The sequence below is a fragment of the Myxine glutinosa genome, chromosome 5, assembly GCF_964187855.1.
Source record: "Myxine glutinosa chromosome 5, kmMyxGlut1.1, whole genome shotgun sequence".
Classification (NCBI taxonomy): Eukaryota; Metazoa; Chordata; class Myxini; order Myxiniformes; family Myxinidae; genus Myxine; species Myxine glutinosa.
The window spans coordinates 26945760-26964964 of NC_136265.1; the positions used below are offsets into that span (position 1 = coordinate 26945760).

General features: G+C 45.0%; 1 protein-coding gene across 1 annotated transcript in view; it reads left to right on the forward strand.

Moving 5' to 3' along the window:
- SHMT1 (serine hydroxymethyltransferase 1) overlaps positions 1–11887 on the forward strand; it is an 80708-nt gene extending 68821 nt beyond the window's left edge. The window contains exon 12 of the mRNA XM_068117583.2: positions 11457–11887. Within this exon, the coding sequence (XP_067973684.2) occupies positions 11457–11629 (173 nt within the window). The 3' untranslated portion in view covers positions 11630–11887. The remainder of the gene's footprint in view (positions 1–11456) is intronic.
- The last annotated feature ends 7318 nt before the right edge of the window (positions 11888–19205 follow it).

The window sequence follows — 19205 nt, forward strand, 5'->3', positions numbered from 1 at the left end:
TAACAATGCAGCAATGAAGGAATTCGGCCAAGGCACCGGCACACAACGACCTACCTACATCGAAAGACTCAATGCCAATGGTGACAGAAGCCAAGACGGCCGGCTTAAACACCGCCGAAAGACCACGGTGTACCAACTTACGATGCAGAACATCTTGCACTTAATATGATGACAACAGGTGCCATCCTCTGACGTACCATTACAGGTACAGGTACAGTACACGTGAGCACAGAGCAAAAGTTCACTGAAACCGAGATTAAGAAAAAAGAAAAAACACCTCGTGGTCCGTGCTCGATATCCGAGTTTCAATCTTTTCAAACACATGATGCTCTCGGTCACGGTATCTCCTGCGAGCTGCTTCTCCTTCAACCACACAAACAACAACTTCTCCATATCTTCATGGATAGAGGTCCGGAGCTTTGAAATAATCGTAACGCCCTTGGCTGGCGTTATAGCCTTTATGGACTCCTTCTGCTTCAAAATCGTACATATCGTAGAAGGAGTACGATCGTACTGCCTCGCCAAGTCGACAACACGCACACCTCACCTGGCATGCTCTTCTCCTCTGCTTAATAAAACCAGTTTATTTCTTTACATTCTCTTGTATTATATATGTACAGTATATACGAGGTCGTGCTTGTTTATACATTATTTGTTATTTATAAAGTACATTTTTGTTATTTAAAAGCACCTAACAAAAAAAATTGGTGTTTTTTTTTTGAGGCTGGAACGGATTAATAGCATTTCAATGCATTTGAATGGGAAAATTTGCTTTGACTTACGAGCGATTTGGCTTACGAGCTCCGTCACGGAACGGATTAAACTCGTAAGCCGAGGTACCACTGTATATTGTTACGGACACGACTTAGATGTTGCTTGACCGAGCGGAATGGCCGCCGTGTTCGCACAGTTTACCCGATTACACTTGAACGTTGGCCGAATCGCGCTATGCTAAATCAATGAAGGAAAGGACACAACGGCTGGGATTAATGTAACGACACAAGGGGTACAGTTCTCAAGACCTCCGGAGGAGGATATAATATTGGTTATGCAGAACGGTTAGATTACACGGCAAGAGGTAAAGCACAGCAAGATGGGCACTTAGACACAGTCTTATCTTATTCCCGACAGACCACAGACAAACGGGACAAGACTGACTTACACGGGGATTGATGGCAGGGAAGGGCAGGCAGTCGATAGCTCAAGGTGCACCTTGGCTCAGGGGGGCAGAATCGACCCGGTCCGGTCCAGAGAGGCGGGGAGGTATTTCTCAGCGCTAGGAGGTGTCGTCCTTTCTTCTCCAAGCTGAGGCGCATCTGACGTCACCTCCGTCTTCCTGCGCATGTCCAGCGGGGAGTGACACGCCCTCGGCTCGTTAGCTCCGCCCCAGATGGAATCGGTCCGCCGCTTCTTATTGGGTGCGGGGGGTTACCGGGCTCCGCCCTTGACGAGGAGCTGACAGTGAGCCCCTGCGTGGTAACCCCGTCGGAGCACATGTTCAATGGCGGCTAACCAAGCCGGAGTGAGGACGCACACTCCCCGCGCCGCCGCCGCTGTTGTTGTTGTTGTGGTTGTAGCATGAGGAAGAGCTGCGGGGAGGTATTGGGAGGTCCTAAACTTTCTAACAGTGCCATACAATCACATTCTGGTGCAACGGAGAGTCAGAATTAATGGAAACGAGTCCTTAACTGACATAGACTAAGAATAACTAGCAAGATGTCCTATAGTTGTCTACGTGAGGTGCGGTGAACCTGGGTGCGACATTTAATGGGGGAAATAGGGGAAGGTCGGTTCTACAGAGTGTTGTTTACAGACAATGGGACTAGGGAATGGGGGATTGGGGATAGTTGGGGAGTATTGGGGAAATAGGGGAATATTTACAAGCGGATATGGATGGAGGCCAAATCCCATATCCGCAACAATATATATATATATATATATATATATACACACAGTGAAACCTTGACTTACGAGTGCACCAACTTACGAGTTTTCCGAGATACGAGCCGTCGCTCGGGCGGTTTTTTGCTTTGTGATGCGAGCCGAGATCTGAGTTACGAGCTTACGCCACCCGCCACTATGTGGCCCAACGAGCGTTCAGGTCACGTGGTTATCTTGCCATGCAAGCATCTCTGCTGTATATCGCTGCTGCTTTGTTTTTGCATTTTGGTTATCTTGGAAAATTTCTTAGTTTTAACCATGGGTCCTAAGAAATTGAGTGCCAAGGGCAGTGCTGAGAAGAAGAAGAGGATGATGTGCTTGGATATAAAACACGCAATCGTCGAAAAACATGAGCGAGGTGTGCGTGTTGTCGACTTGGCGAGGCAGTACGATCGTAGTACTTATACGATATGTACGATTTTGAAGCAGAAGGAGTCGATAAAGGCTATAACGCCAGCCAAGGGCGTTAAGATTATTTCAAAGCTCCGGACCTCTGTCCATGAAGAGATGGAGAAGTTGTTGTTTGTGTGGTTGACGGAGAAGCAGCTCGCAGGAGATACCGTGACCGAGAGCATCATCTGTGAGAAGGCACGAGACATTTACGGGGATTTGGTGCAGCAGACGGCGCGAACATCAACGGACGAGGCATCGGAAGAGTCCTTCAAAGCCAGTCGGGGATGGTTTGATAATTTTAAGAAGAGGACCGGCATTTACTCCGTCGTCAGGCATGGTGAGGCAGCAAGCTCGGATGTGAAGGCAGCTGAAGATTTTATTATAACTTTTGCCGAACTGATAGAAGCAGAAGGATACATCCCCCAGCAAATCTTCAACTGTGACGAGACAGGGCTCTTCTGGAAAAATATGCCGAGGAGGACGTATATAACGGCAGAGGAGAAGAGCATGCCAGGCCACAACTTGTTCAGAGTGCCGGCGATAGCTCGCCTTCTCTTTGTGGAAGACACGGTGAGATCCTTAACATCCAACAACTAATGGGACGCAAACGGGGCGCCCAGTTTAGCGGTACACACATTGATGAATCACCCTGCCTGTGAAACACCGACATGACAGGTTATAGCTGGGTCGGGATTCAAACCCAGGCTGGACAGTTTAGAGTCAAGTGTGCGTACCTCCAGTCCAGGCCATCCTGCCAACTTGTATGCTGCATACAGGTGAAATATAAAGCGCGAGATATTTTTATATATACTGTATATTTCAAAAAAAATTGGTGTGGTTTTTGAGGGGCTGGAACGGATTAATAGCATTTCAATTCATTTTAATGGGGAAATTTAATTTGAGAAACGAGCAAATTGAGTTACGAGCTCGGTCACAGAACGAATTAAACTCTTAAGTCAAGGTTTCACTGTATATATATATATATATATATATATATATATATATATATATATATATATATATATATATAGGTATCTGTAATCTGGTTCTCCAACCTAATGAGCGGACAACATGACGTCATCGCCATGCACGTCCGCCTTGCCTGCAAAGTTCCAGAGGAACCATCTAGCAGTGCGTCATTACGGATTATAAATTCAGATACTGTCACAAGTGCATGCAAAACTCACAGTTACCGACCTGGTTTCGCCCTTGTTGGGGCTTCATCAGGGCAACGCAGTGAGGCTTTCCATACACTTGTAACTCTGTGACCCTTTCGGTTTTTATATCAGTCACTATGCGACCTTCATATCATCAGTGGAGAACCGCCAGCAAGGTGTCCCATACAGCTGCTGCTGCACCTTGCTGGGAGCGATAAGCACCGCCTGCCACGCGGTAACGTTATCTCTGGTATCCACTCATCATATGGAGTCGACCTGGTTGCGGTTGGGAGTTACTAATAATGGTATCTGTAATCTGGTTCTCCAACCTAATGAGCGGACAACATGACGTCATCGCCATGCACGTCCGCCTTGGATACGTGCATGGATACGTGCATGGCGATGACGTCATGTTGTCCGCTCATTAGGTTGGAGAACCAGATTACAGATACCATTATAAGTAACTCCCAACCGCAACCAGGTCGACTCCATATGATGAGTGGATACCAGAGATAACGTTACCGCGTGGCAGGCGGTGCTTATCGCTCCCAGCAAGGTGCAGCAGCAGCTGCATGGGACACCTTGCTGGCGGTTCTCCACTGATGATATGAAGGTCGCATAGTGACTGATATAAAAACCGAAAGGGTCACAGAGTTACAAGTGTATGGAAAGCCTCACTGCGTTGCCCTGATGAAGCCCCAACAAGGGCGAAACCAGGTCGGTAACTGTGAGTTTTGCATGCACTTGTGACAGTATCTGAATTTATAATCCGTAATGACGCACTGCTAGATGGTTCCTCTGGAACCTTGCAGGCAAGGCGGACGTGCATGGCGATGACGTCATGTTGTCCGCTCATTAGGTTGGAGAACCAGATTACAGATACCATTAATAGTAACTCCCAACCGCAACCAGGTCGACTCCATATGATGAGTGGATACCAGAGATAACGTTACCGCGTGGCAGGCGGTGCTTATCGCTCCCAGCAAGGTGCAGCAGCAGCTGTATGGGACACCTTGCTGGCGGTTCTCCACTGATGATATGAAGGTCGCATAGTGACTGATATATATATATATATATATATATATATATATATATATATATATATATATATATATATATATATATATATATATATATATATATATATATATATATATATATATATATTGCGGATATGAGGACTCTATATTTTTTTTGATTGTGTGAATTATTATTATTGTTTATTCTGCGCCTCCTGCCTCCGGAGCTGTGTAAAGGTCAAAGGGCATCCCATAATTAGTCCATAAAGCATCCACACCACAGCCAATCATAGAATACCCCTGTTCAATAGTTATATCTTATTATGTGTTTTAGGGTAAGGCTGTGTCTCCCATTAATTGAAATACTCCATTGCACCAGTGAAAAGAGATAGATTCCCTTCATTCCCACTCCCAACACTTCCATTCCCCCCTTTTCGTCAATTGCAATTCGCATTGCCAACTGCATGTTGGGTGGTTTTCCCTTCATCCGCCATTGACCACGAGGCAGGGTTGGGGAAGAAAGGCGGGTCCCCACCTCGTCATAGAGGGGAGGAGTGAGTCAGCCCCACTCAACCAACCACGAACAAGGGGTTGGACTTGGAGAGGGTGTGGAGAGAAACATCGAGGAGGTTCGCGAAGGTTGAGGGGCGGGGCCTATATAACCCGCAGGCAGGGCGTGTCCAAGGCAGATGAGCTTTTACAGGCAGACGAGAGGGAGCCCAAGCCGTTGAGACGAGAGGAGGTCCAAGGCAGATGAGCTTTTACAGGCAGACGAGAGGGAGCCCAAGCCGTTGAGATGAGAGGAGGTCCAAGGCAGATGAGCTGAGAAGAGAGAGGGTCCAAGAAAGAGCTGAGTTGTGAGGTCCAACAAGCAGAGATCATTCAAGGAAGCACCAAGCCTGCTATTCGTCACCTTGCTCGCGAGCGGCAGCGTCTACAGCAGCAGCAGCAACAACGCTCGCCAACCGCTTAGGGACCTGGACGGCAGTTCGGAGCAGGGCCGCGAAGGAACGGCGGCTGCCCAACGTGCGGATCGTGCTGCCGGACCCAGTGGACTTTCCTCTCCTTCCAGCCAATTCCTGTCATCATTCCCCGTGTGAGTCGTCTTCGTTTGTTCTGTCCTGGGTAGGTAATTAAGTCTGTATAAGCTAAAGATTGCACTGTGTCACCTGCGTCTTATGTGTTGTAAATAAACGTGACTGCTTTCTTTTTGCTTCCTACTTATATGTGTAAATAATAAATCCAATTACTCTTCTGTACGTCTTCTCGTCTTATTCCTTTTCCTCTTTGCATTCGGTCGTTTTAGAGTTTTCCAGATTGGGCAGCTGCGGTGCGATACGGCCAAAGTTTGGGTGGAATCGGGTTCTAGTCGGAGAATAACTGTTCGGTCGCGGTCATACCAACCGCTCGGTCAAAATAACATCTTGTCCGCGACCCGCAACAATATATATATATGTATATATATATATATATATGTATATATATATATATATATATATATATGTATATATATATATATATATATATATATGTATATATATATATATATATATATATATATATATATATATATATATATATATATATATATATATATATATATATATATATATATATATACACACACACACACACACAGTATATATATAACTGTGAGATATAGTAGAAACTCCACAGTACGAGCAGGGCGTCTCATTTGCATTGAATAAATAATCGGGAGATTAAATCAGACGCGGACGTAGCTTCAGGACGTCGATCTTTAATTTGACAAGCTTTCGACCAACAACGGTCTTCTGAGTCGGCCCCAAGTTCAACGGAAGTCTATATATATAATATATATATATATATATATATATATATATATATATATAGATATATTTAATATATATATATATATATAAAATATATGTATATTTAACTTTTGTTTGTATATATATATATATATATATATATATATATATATATATATATATATATATATATATATATATATATCTATATATATATATATATATATATATATATATACAGACTTGGCATTTAATATGGAATATTTTTTTTTTCTTGACTTGGGTTTACTTTCTTAACTCAGGATATCAATCTGGTGAGTTTCTTTTACACTTTGGTGATTTATTTGTTAAAAGAACCATGTCACTGATTGTCTGTCGCAGCAAGAAGTCAACAACAGGATTATATCACAGGTGGCGTGGCAAAATGTACGGACAGGTGCATTTGATGATTGGCTTCACAGTCGGGTATACAAGGGTTGTTGCGTTCTGTATTAGTCAAAAACAACTGCTGCACGTCTCCAAAAGTTATTGCCGCTTCCTCTGGAGATGGTCCGTCAACTCGACAATGCTGTTTATCATGGAGTGGTGGCTTTACGAAATTACGGCATGAAACTGTGTGCTATTGCTCGGCAGTATGGCATCACTCAAGGTCAGGTGTCAAAGATCCTGAAACAAAATGCTCAGAGGGGTGTCCCTACTCCAATACCGAGGCCATGACGTCCCCGCAGAACCACAAGGAGGGATGATCGTCAGCTGCACCGGTTAGTCCGCAATGGCCGTACCAAGTCAGCTAATCGGCTTAGGGCTGAATGGCAGCAACTGACAAATGTGCCTGTATCCAGAAGGCTAGTCAACCAACGACTGGTTCAAGCAGGCTATCGTGACAGGCGCCCCCTGAGAAAGCCATGCCTGACCAGACAACACCGCCACCAGCGCCGATTGTAGTGGGCCAGAGAGCACCGTCAATGGCAGCCAGGACACTGGAATCGCATGATCTTCAGTGATGTCTAGATTTCTGGTCTATCGTCAAGATGGTCGCGTCCGAGTGCACAGACAAGTGCATGAAGCCTACAACAAAGATTGTATAGTGCCAAGAGTCCAAGCTGGAGGTGGTGGGGTGACCGTTTGGGCAGCTTTTCATGCAGGGGGCAAAACTGACCTGGTTGTTCTGAATGGAAACCTGAACCAGTTCAAGTTCAGGGCCATTCTGGAAGAAACATTGCTTCCATTTGCTCGTGTAGCCTTTCGAGGAAACTTTGTCTTCCAAGATGACAATGCACGGCCTCATCGTGCTCGCATGATCCAACACTTTCTTGCTGACCGTGGTGTAGAGCATATGGAGTGGCCTACCATGTCCCCGGATATGATTCTGATAGATTACTTGTGGGCAGAATTAACGCATCAAATCGACCACTTGGACCAGCAGCCGACCTCTGTGCATGAATTGCAGCAGGCTATTGTCACTGCATGGCAAGCGATTCCTGTCCAAACCTTGGCAAATCTCGTGAACAGCATGCCTCAATGTGTACGTGCTCTCCCGAATGCTCGTGGGGGTTACACGAAGTACTGAACTGTAATTTTACTGTCCGTAATCCCAGTCTTAATTTAACTTTTGTTTTTGTTAAAAAAAAAATTGGCTAATGTGCAAAATAAAGAGATACTTCTGGAAAACGTACAGAAGTTTAACACAGTACTGTCCATGAATTGAGTTCGATATCAGTTTACATCACTTTCAAGGATCAATTTATTTGTTTCGAAATGTCAAATGTGGTTTTTGTTTCTTTTAAAGGTCACATTAACAAAATCTAGAATAATTTCAACATAATTCCAATGAACTTTTGGTTCTAAGACATCTTGAAAAGTAAGTTCACCCCCACAAGAAAAATATTCCATATTAAATGCCAAGTCTGTATATATATTGTTGCGAATATGGAATTTGGCCTCCATATCCGCTTGTAAATATTCCCCTATTTCCCCAATACTCCCCAACTATCCCCAATCCCCCATTCCCTAGTCCCATTGTCTGTAAACAACACTCTGTAGAACCGACCTTCCCCTTTTTCCCCCATTAAATGTCGTGCCCAGGTCCACCGCATCTCACGTAGACAACTTTCGGACATCTTGCTAGTTATTCTTAGTCTATGTCAGTTAAGGACTCGTTTCCATTAATTCTGACTCTTCGTTGCACCAGAATGTGATTATATGGCACCAGTAGTGAGTTTAGGACCTTCCCATACCTCCTCCCGTCTTCTTCCCCAAACAACAACAACAACAACAACTACAACTACAACAACAATTACAACAACAACGACGCTGCGCGGGGGAGTGTGCGTCATCACACCGGCTCGGTTAGCCGCCATTGACAATGCGCTCCGGACCATGCGCTCCACGGGGTTACCACGAAGGGGCTCCTTGTCAGTCCCTCGTCAAGGGCGGAGCCGGTAACCCCCCCCGCACGCACCCAATGAGAAGCGACGTGCCGATTCCATCTGGGGCGGAGCTAACGAGCCGAGGGCGTGTCACTCCCCGCCGGATATACGCGGCCACGTACCGGACGTGACGTGAGATGCGCCCCGAGCTTGAGAAGACAAGAGAGCCACCTCCGAGCGCTGAGAGACCTCCTGCATCTTTTGGGCCGCGCTATCCTGTCCCTGAGCACAAGGTGCACCTTGTGCTGGCCATCGAATACCCGCTTTCCTTGCCATCAATCCCCGTGTGAGTCAGCCTTGTCCCGTTTATCTGTCGTCTGTTGGGGTTAATATAAGAGTGTGTCTAAGTGCCTATCTTACTATGCTCTACCTCTCATCCCTGTAATCTGACCTTCCGCCCTAATATAATCTCCTCCGGAGGTCTTGAGAACCGTATCCCTGGTGTCGTGTCATTTGAATCCCAGCCGTGTGTCTTTTCCTTCATTGATTTAGCATAGCGCGATTTAGTCAACGTCGGGTGGAATCGGGTGAGTTGGGGAAGAATCGGGGCAACTGTTAGGTCGCGGCAATACCACCGCTCGGTAAATAACATCTAAGCCGCGTCCGTAACAATATATATATGTATATATATATTTTTTTGAGCTAAGATTTTAAACAAGGAAGTATGGGGTGAAAAGACTGGGAAAAACTGAGTGAACAAAGGTAAATGGACCACAAACGACCGCTGAGAGAAAACAAAGCCTCAAGGCAGGAAACTTAAAATACCAGGCCGCAAAAAACGCGGCACGAAATAACCGACGATTTCATACAGGTATGCACGATTTACACAGAGATCTTCCTCGGGACACACAGTCGGTACACACACGGTAAAATAAAAATGCAGTTTTGACAAAAATACAAACGGGAACAATTACTTAACTTTGATAGCGTGGAGAGCATGGACAGCTTGGAAAAAACGCAATCTCGCCGGCAAAACCGGAAGCGGACGCGTGAAGACTTGCTCCATCTCCCTGTATTTCGTGTCTAATTAGACCTCTAACTCACCCAGTCTGTCCATTATTTGACTATCCATTTTCTCCTCTATTTTATCAATTCGTTCCCGCAGTTCTTGTGTTATTTCCTCAATTCTCCCTTCTAATAGTTCATTCATCTCCCTTATTTCATTCCCCTGTTCACTCATTTGTTCGTTCATTCCCTCTATCTTTCCCTCCAATCCATCAATTTTATTTTCCCTTTCCTTAATTGGTCCCTTCAATTCTCCCTTCAACCCATCAATTTTGTCAGTTTGAGCATTAATTTTGTTCTCCAATCACTCTTCCATTCCTTTCATTTGTTCACTCTGGGCATCCATTTTATCACCCATTCCCTTCATTTCTGCCCTTAACATGTCCTTTAATAATTGAACCCAGGCCTGGTCAGGCATCGCGGCCGTTCCCATTGTTCCCGGCTCCCTCATAGGGGAGGGGGAGGAGGGGTGGGCTAATGCTCGGGATGGGGGAGGTTTCAATCCTACCCTCTAATCCCTCCATCTCCGGCTCGCCTCCATACTCTTTGGGATTCCCCACCCGCTCGTCCATCTCACTTGCTTCCGCCATCCCCAGTGAGAAAACAGTTCTCCCTCACGCATATTTTACTTCAGACAAAGAAAAAACATATATTTTAAATTGTTCGAAAACGCGATGTTGCACTTTGCTCACCAATAAACTACAAAATTTAGACACCCCGGTACTATGATAAATTTTTTATTCCGAAAGCTGAGCGCAATTTGCACTCAGCGAGTGTCGAACTCGCAACCCTTGAACACAAAGTGTCCGTTGTCTGAATCCCAAACTCCTGACACCAGTTGTCGTGTGACTACCCTCTGGTGAACACCGCATGATGAAACGGAGGACCAAACGAGTTTAACACTCCGAGGCGTTCAGTCAAAATATAGTGGAGAATACGGGGAGGAGGGGTCCACCTTTGGTGGCGGAGGTAATAACATAAATTAATGATGATGTCATAGGTGGCTCCATTAAAAAAAAAAAAAAAACCACCTTTAGAGGCCATTTTTCCCCGCAAGCGGGGGTTGGCCTTTTTCGGGGACCGTGGTTGTTGTTGTTTTTTGGTCCCCTTTTTGAAGCAATGTTTTACGGCCGGATGCCCTTCCTGACGCCAACCCTTTTTGTCGCCTTTTTACGACAACCAGGGGAATTACCAGTGAACTGGTACTCAATTTGCCGACCTCGGAAGGATGACAGGCTGAGTCAACAGGCTGAGGCTGAGTCAATGACAGCTCCATTATGACATAATAATTTGACAAGTACACAAAATGCGATTAAGATGAAATTTTTTGAGCGTCGTCTTGAGGTAAATTGGTGGAGAAAAAAAAAAAATGATGACGTCATCGGTCATGTGGTTCGACTGCCACATTTGTTTTAACGCAAAAGCCTTAAAAACCACCAAAACACGTCCTTGCGAGGGTCTGCAATCTCTGATTGCTCTTTCTTGTTGCAATTGCGATGTGTTTATTTTGGCTGCCACAGACCTTCCTTTATATTTTCTCAAAGCCCAGGAACCTAACCCCCTATTCTCAAAGGAAATTGGTTTTAACTGTCACAGTTTTGAATATTGTGGCATTTTCCGGAAACGTAAGCCTCACGATACTTGTGTTTACTGTACTCAAATCTGACAGATACTGCATTACTAATCCCGTTTCCTTGTATTTTTGTCCCATTATGGCGACAGCAATTCAGCTGACATTGCAAATCCAGAAGCAAGGTGATGCCAAAGAGACCCTGCAAGAATTTCGCAAGAGGCTGGCACAGGATGAGGCTTGGCGTGAGCCAATGGCGAGTCTTTGTGCCGAAGTGGAGGCATTTGCCAACAAGTTCCCGTTGCCTGGGATACCTGACCTCTGATTCTCATGTACTTTGTTCCTTTTATGAGCTAGTAGTTTGGCTCTTTAAAGCTCGATGGTCATGATTATTAAGGTTTTCGAGATTGAAGTACAGTATTGTGGTTCCTGCTACATGCCAAAGTCTGAAATTGTAAAAGTCAAATTGGATATCCCGATACCTTTTAATGAGGAAATAGAGCACTGCCTGATATATCTGATTTTAAATTAGCCATGGTTAAAATGAATGAATAAACAATTTCCCGTTGCCTGGGATACCTGACCTCTGTTTCTCATGTACTTTGTTCCTTTTATGAGCTTGTACTTGTGAAATCCAAATAAAAAATAGTTGCCATGGAAACAGTAATTTCGAAAATTTCAGTTGACAAATGTTTTACATGATTCATTGTTACACAGAACTAATTTTGTTGACAAATGTAACTACAACCCAATAGGTGTTTTACATGTTTCGGATGGCCTTGACCTTGTCTAAATTTGACAAACTTTTACAAACTCGGACTTGTGTACAAATAAGCTGCGTACAAATAAGCTGCGTAAGGTTCAATTTAATATTTTAAATAAATTTTAACCCAGCTGCTCCTGAGCTCTGTGTCCTTCTCTCCTCCAAGGTGGAGAAGTTTTTGTCAAACCTTGACTCTGATTCTGCAACTGGACCAGACGGCATCAGCCCACGGGTCCTAAAATCCTGCTCTGCCGCTCTATCTCACCCTCTCTCTGTTCTCTTCACCCTCTCTTTTGCTCAAGGTCATCTGCCATCTGCTTGGAAATCAGCCAACATTACCGCTTTACACAAAAAAGGTGCAAAAACAGATCCTTGCAACTACAGACCAAATCGGCCTGCGACAAATAATCAGCGAGGTCATGGAATCCATCATTGCTTCTGACATCAAATCCTTCTTCTCCTCCAATGGCTTGATCCCGGATCATCAATTTGGATTCAGACCATGTCATTCTATTCTGGACATGTTGCTTCTGCTGTATCGACAATGGATGGAGGTCCTCAATGTCAAACAGGAAATCAAAGCTGTCTCCCTTGACATATCACGTGCCTTCGATAGGCTCTGGCATTCTGCTCTGCTCACGAAACTCTCCTTCTATGGTATCCATGGAAATCTCTACGCTTGGCTTGTGGACTTCCTCTCTGGTCGTAGTCGACGTTTGGCCCTGAATGGATTTCTCTCATCTCCCCCTTCCTGTTCAGGCTGGAGTTCCCCAAGGCAGTGTTCTGGGTCCTGTGCTTTTTCTGGTCTTCATCAATGATCTCTCCAACTCACTGGAAAATCCTCTCCATCTCTTTGCTGATGACTCCACTCTCTGCCCCTCCATACCTCATCCCTCAGATTGGCAGTCTGCAGCCTCCTCACTCTCTGCAGGCCTGGACAAAATCACAGACTGGTCAAACAAGTGGAACATGTCTTTCAATCCTGACAAATCTCACACTCTCACTTTGTCTCTCCGAAAAGACCGACTGGACAACCCTCCCATCTACTTTCTCAACAATCCTCTTGAAGAAGTTTTGTCACTCAAGCTTTTAGGTCTCAATATCTGCCATGATCTTTCCTGGGAAAAGCACATTTCCAAGCTGGCCTCCAAAGCCAGTCGCCGACATTCCTTGGCACACCTGAGCTCCTCACCACATACAAGGCTTTCATCCACAGCTCAATGGAATACTGCTCTCCCTTCTGGGCCGGTGCTCCTGCCTCACACCCAGCTCAGCTTCACGCTGTTGAAACCAAAGCTTTCAGAATCATTGGAATCTCCCACGATGATGCTAACTCCGAGTGCCTTTCACTCACTCACCAGAGGCAGTTTGGTGGTTTTTCTGTCTTCCACCGACTCCTCTCCGGCCTAGCTCCCCCAGCTTTGTCTGTGCTCTGTCCCCCAAATATTCCTACAGGTCGCACACGATCTGCCAGCAACCCTCTTCTGGTGAAACTGCCAAGATCAAGACTCTCTGCTCACCTTCACTCTTTCATTCCTCTTTTCTCCCGCCTCTGGAACAAACTCCCTCATTCTCTTCAATCCCACTCCTCCCTCCAGGTCTTTAAAACAGCTGTTCACCACCATCTCTTGTCTTCCCCCATCCAAAACCTTGATCTTTTCTACCCCCGTTAATTCACCCCAGATCCCCTTTTTCAAAGTGTCGACTTCTTTCCTGGAAGTCCCAGCTGTTTCCATGTGTTTTATACCTCCCCCACCACCCCCCCCCCCCTTCCCATGCCTCTTCCACCCAAGCCCTCTCCCTCCCACAGATCTCCCGATGTCCATGTTCTGAACTCTTGTACTTGTGTGCTTCCCACGCTCTCTCCAACTTGTCTCCTGCTCCCTTTATCATATGTTTTATGTGCCTGTTTGTTTTTTGTGATTAATGTTAGTTCTTACACGAGCCACGATCTTGTAAACAAACAAAAATATAAATATATCTTGCAAAATTTTTGAGATGTGACAATAATAAGATCACAAAGTCCCATTTGATGATAATGTGGTGAAATTGTCATGGAAACAGTTGATGTGTCAAAACGGCGAAATCGATTGCTCTTATTTTTGGTGAATTATTTCATTGATTTGATGTACAAACCCTGTGAAATATCAAGTAAATTGGAGATTTTAGAAATTCGACATTGAGATCCAATTTTTTTGTCTTTGTCCACTTGTGAAAATGGCTGACTAGAAGTGATCGTCTTTCCACTGATTATAAAGCGCTGGTGGAGTGTAATGTAGCGATGCAAACCGGAAGCCTCAACAACGACTCACTGGCAATACGGTACTTTGAAAATGACGTAATCTGCTCCAGAATACTTGGTGTGCAAGAAACGGCAGTGTTCGGGGCACCCTAAAGTATATCGTACTTGCGAGACAATCAATGATTGTCACCAAAAATGTCGAAAAGAAGCTGGAAATACTTGGAAATGTACCTGAGAGAAAGTGCTGTCTGTGCCTCTGCACAATGAAATACTTGGAAATGTACCTGAGAGAAAGGGCTGTCTGTGCCTCTGCACAATGAAAGACTTGGAAATGTACCTGAGAGAAAGGGCTGTCTGTGCCTCTGCACAATGAAAGACTTGGAAATGTACCTGAGAGAAAGTGCTGTCTGTGCCTCTGCACAATGAAAGACTTGGAAAAGTACCTGAGAGAAAGGGCTGTCTGTGCCTCTGCACAATGAAAGACTTGGATAACTTCGCTCGCCGAACGGGCAACTACTCAGAGTGAAACCTCCCGACCATGTGGGCAAGGCCCGAGTGGACGGGCCTGTGCTTCGCAAGCCCCTGATGGATGATTACCAGGAAATGGACTTTGCATCTTGTGAGAGTGCCTTCTGTGAACATGGCAGGTTTGGTTATTTATTTAATGGACGTCTGCAATTGGAAAAGATGCTGTGCGTCATTACCAAGTAACGGTAACCAACTATTCGACAAAGGACATCTTCGTGACGTGAAAATACACCAAACTTGTGTCAGCTATATTTACGTGGGAGCTGGATGTACCAGGTAGAATTATCTGAGGAAGACACCATTTGTGTGCATCTGAACACGAATGAGGACATCTCTGGGCTTGTAAATGTAAGTTTTAAGTTGACTTCTAAAATGATATTTACTATTAATCATGTTGGGAAGGATGGGAGCTGTGAGGGCTCTTTATAAATGTTTGTTTGGTTCCGGGACCACAAGAGAAATTATACGATATTTTTGCATCTATTGCAAAAAGAAGTGTGCACGTCCGCTTGTGTCACCGCTTGCTTCTACAAACAGGAAATGGTAGGAACTCGACACATTGCATCCTCAGATGTTTCTCGTATTTGTGTGAGTCCGATTTGCATTCAGGAACGGAACAGTGCAGTTAACCATATTGAAATTGCCACTCTTTCGTTTAAATGCTGAAAATTATGTCAAACGATTATTTGAATTACTGATTTCACGCTAGCAATGCCAGGTTAAAAGTGCCCGGCGAGCAGATTAAGTCACTAAAAACAACCACACACACACACACAAAATGGCGTCGGTTTTGCGAGCAGCTTGCCTCTCCAGCTCTGTCGTCAGTTCCCCCATGCACAACTGCTGAAGGATATCTGTGGTGTTGACGACAGATGAGAGAATTGTTGAGAGAGGATGTATGAGTCATGGAGCGTGCCTCCGAGAGGAATCGCAGAGGGAAAATCGGTTTACAGCATATGAATTGCAGCATATGAATAGGCCTCAGCTTGTGGCCTATGAGCGACGTTATGAGGCGGACCGAGTTACCGGCACGACCGCCGGGACATCAGGTGGTTTTGGAGTCTATGCCATTGCGGTGAACATCGAGGACCGTTATCAAGAGAGAAACATCAAGAGAAAGACGATTGCGGTCCGTTGCCATTTTAATTGGCGCTGTGAGGCGGGCAGAACCGCAGGCACGTCCACCGGGAAGTTACGGGATGCTGGAGCCTCTTCCCTGAAGGCAGACACCGGCAGGACAAACGAGGTATGCTGCAGTGTGGATTGTGTATGAAACGGACTTGCGTGGGCTACCTGGCTGACCCCGTAGGGAGGGTGTCGGCGTTGAGAAGGGGAGGGGTTGTGAGTGGAGACGGAAAAGTGAATGCACGTGAAGCACTGCTAACACCGGGTCTGATAGATTGAGTTGGGGCTTTGTGAACAGACATGGCTCCGGTGAACCACGGTAAACTCCGGATGCCAGAAGCGAAGGTTTGAAGGGGAAGGGAAGGGGATGCGAATGGAAAGTGAAAGTAAATGCACACGAAGTGCCGCCACCACTGAGTATGATTAATCAAGGCGGCGCTTTGTGAATAGACGTGGCTCCAATGAATCTCCAAAATCGAGTTATTGCGTCGGTGTCACGTCCGCCACATCTCTGTCAAATTTCGTCCGAATCCGTCCACAACTTTTTGAGAAATTTTGTTCACAAACGGACAGAAAGACAGACAGACAGGGTTGAAAACATAACCCTCATCCACGTTTGGTGGCGGAGGTAATAATCAAATTTGAGAAAACAATGGAGCTCTGGAATACCACATTGATATTACAGCACTCAGAAGGAAATATCAAAATACCAGATGTGAAGATATGGCGTGGAATCTTCCAGGGAGAATCTTCCCCAGTCTTTCCCCCCTTCTGTTTTGTCTCGTTCTGGACCCACAAAGTAACCTCATCAATGAACAACGACACAGACACACCCTAACAACCAATAGACGAACATCCAAAGAAATAGGAAAGGTGACACATGTACTATACATGGATGATTTAAAGCTCTTCTTGCCAAATGACAGAAAATTGATGGAACAACTAAAATTAGTAAAACGGTTTTTCGAGGACATTGAAATGGAATTTGGACGAGACAAGTGCACATTTGTACAAGATAAACCAACAAAAACAGACAAATTAAAAATTGACCTTGCAACAATACAGCAGTTCGAAAACGAAGCATCATACAAATACCTCAGAGTAGAAGAGGGCTGCCAAATGTCACAAACAAATGTTTGTTTGCACAAACAAATGCGCAAAACAATCATCAAAGAATACCTACGTAGAACAAAGCTGTACCTGAAAACAGACCTCTCACCAAGAAACAAAATCAAAGCCATAAACCAGCAAGCAGTACCAGTGTTCCAATACAGTTGTGAATAATAAACTGGGTCCCAATCAGAAATCAACAAGTTAGAGATCAAAACAAGAAAACTCCTTACCTTGCACAAAATGTTTTACAAAAACTAGTGCATCCCAAGAATGTACCTGCCGAAACGAGAGGGAGGGGGCGGCCTGAGGGAACTCAACCAGGTGCGCAGAGTGATGAGTGTAGGAATCGCTGAGTATGTGAAATGCTCACAGACTATCAGATGCAGTTTATAAACAAACATGAACCCAATAAACCAGAAAAGTATCCATAACTAACCTTGCAAAGAATTTCCAAAAACAGGTGTGAATAGATGATGCCACAAAAGAAAAAGACAAAAGAAATATCAAGAAATATACACCAACAACTGGGAGAATGACAAAAGAGCAGGAAAATACAAAAAAAGATTTGGACAGAGTGGGGATAGATAAAGAAGGCTCATTGGAATGGCTATGAAGAGATCAGCTCAACTGGGACGGTGAACTAATCATAATAAATGACCAAGATCAAGGACACCGATGGATTAAAAGAGATGGCGGGACTGAGTCAGATGGACGAGTGTAGATTCTGCAAGACAGAAACAGAAAGTGCGAGTCACCTGCTCTCGGAAAGTGCGAGTCACCTGCTCTCGGGATGCAAAAAACTATTATCAGAACAACTTTACACACAACGACACAACAAAGTATTGTTGCGTGCTCCTCCCCGACCCCCTGGTCACGGTGTACCTCCGAGCCCCGAGAGGAGTCACGGCAGAAAAATGTGTTATTCTGTATGGCGAAGATCAATGGAGAAGCCACCCCATTTGTTACTCACAAACACATTGTATTAAGATCACACAAGAATAACAGTACAACAACAATAGTAATCAAAAGTACAATCAATATGTCCTATGATGGTACCATCAGTTTCGTAATATATAACTCGCTGTGCTCCAAGTGAGTGAACCAAGAACATTTCCCAATGTCTCTTATTCCCGGCTTCAAGCCAACGTTGATTCGCTCCAGCGATCGCCAGAATGATGTCCAAGCGAGACCGGAATCCTGTGCGGATGGCAAGTACAGTCACACAGCCGAAGCCACACAAAGGCACCCTCAAGGTGACTCTGAAATCCAAAGGCACCCTCCAGGCGACTGAGAGATCATACCCTCGGGTACGGACTCTCACGGGTCACAGTCGGCGAACCGCAAATTAATCTTCAAAAGCCACGGTGCACACACGCATACCAGATACGTCTGAAAGCGGTGAAAACGGCTGACGAAGCAAAGAAACCTTGCTCGACGCGTGAAGCACGCGAGTCAAAATGGCCGATGACACGTTCTTGAGACGTAACGGCCCGGCGATAATTCTTCTCGGAATCCACCGCCAAAAACCTGACACGCAGCTTGATCGGTCACAGCGATGACAACTCTGTCGCAGGAATCCCTTTCCCGGGAATCCCGAAAGTTTGCTGGTGACTCCCGTTGGACAACGTTCGCTTCAGAACTCGGAGCGGCTCGGCTTTTTTGTCCGACTCACTCGCTCCGCCTTCTTTCTCTCCTCTTCCTCTTTGTCGCCGTCCGGTTCCTGTTTCATTTTAAAACATTAACCTTTTTACCTTTTGACAATAATAATTGCTATTTCCCTCCAACAACAATAATAATAATACATGGAACCAGAAATGTTTCAAGTGGATGAAAACCACCACAACGAAAGTGACAAATCCGTAACAGTATGCAAAGAGATTCATTGGCATATCTGCAAAACTTTAAACATCCCAGCAGCAGAAATCTCATGGAAACACGAACCAAGGGCAATCATTGAAAATGAGGACGTCATGCTTACGTACGACCTGATGATTCTATCAAGCGTGAACATAGAAACAAAGCATTGTGTCCGGACATTGTACTCAGGAACAACAAGGAAAAGACAGCATTGATCATTGAGATATCAGCACCCAGTGATTTTAGCCTAAACATCGCAGAAATCAAGAAAAT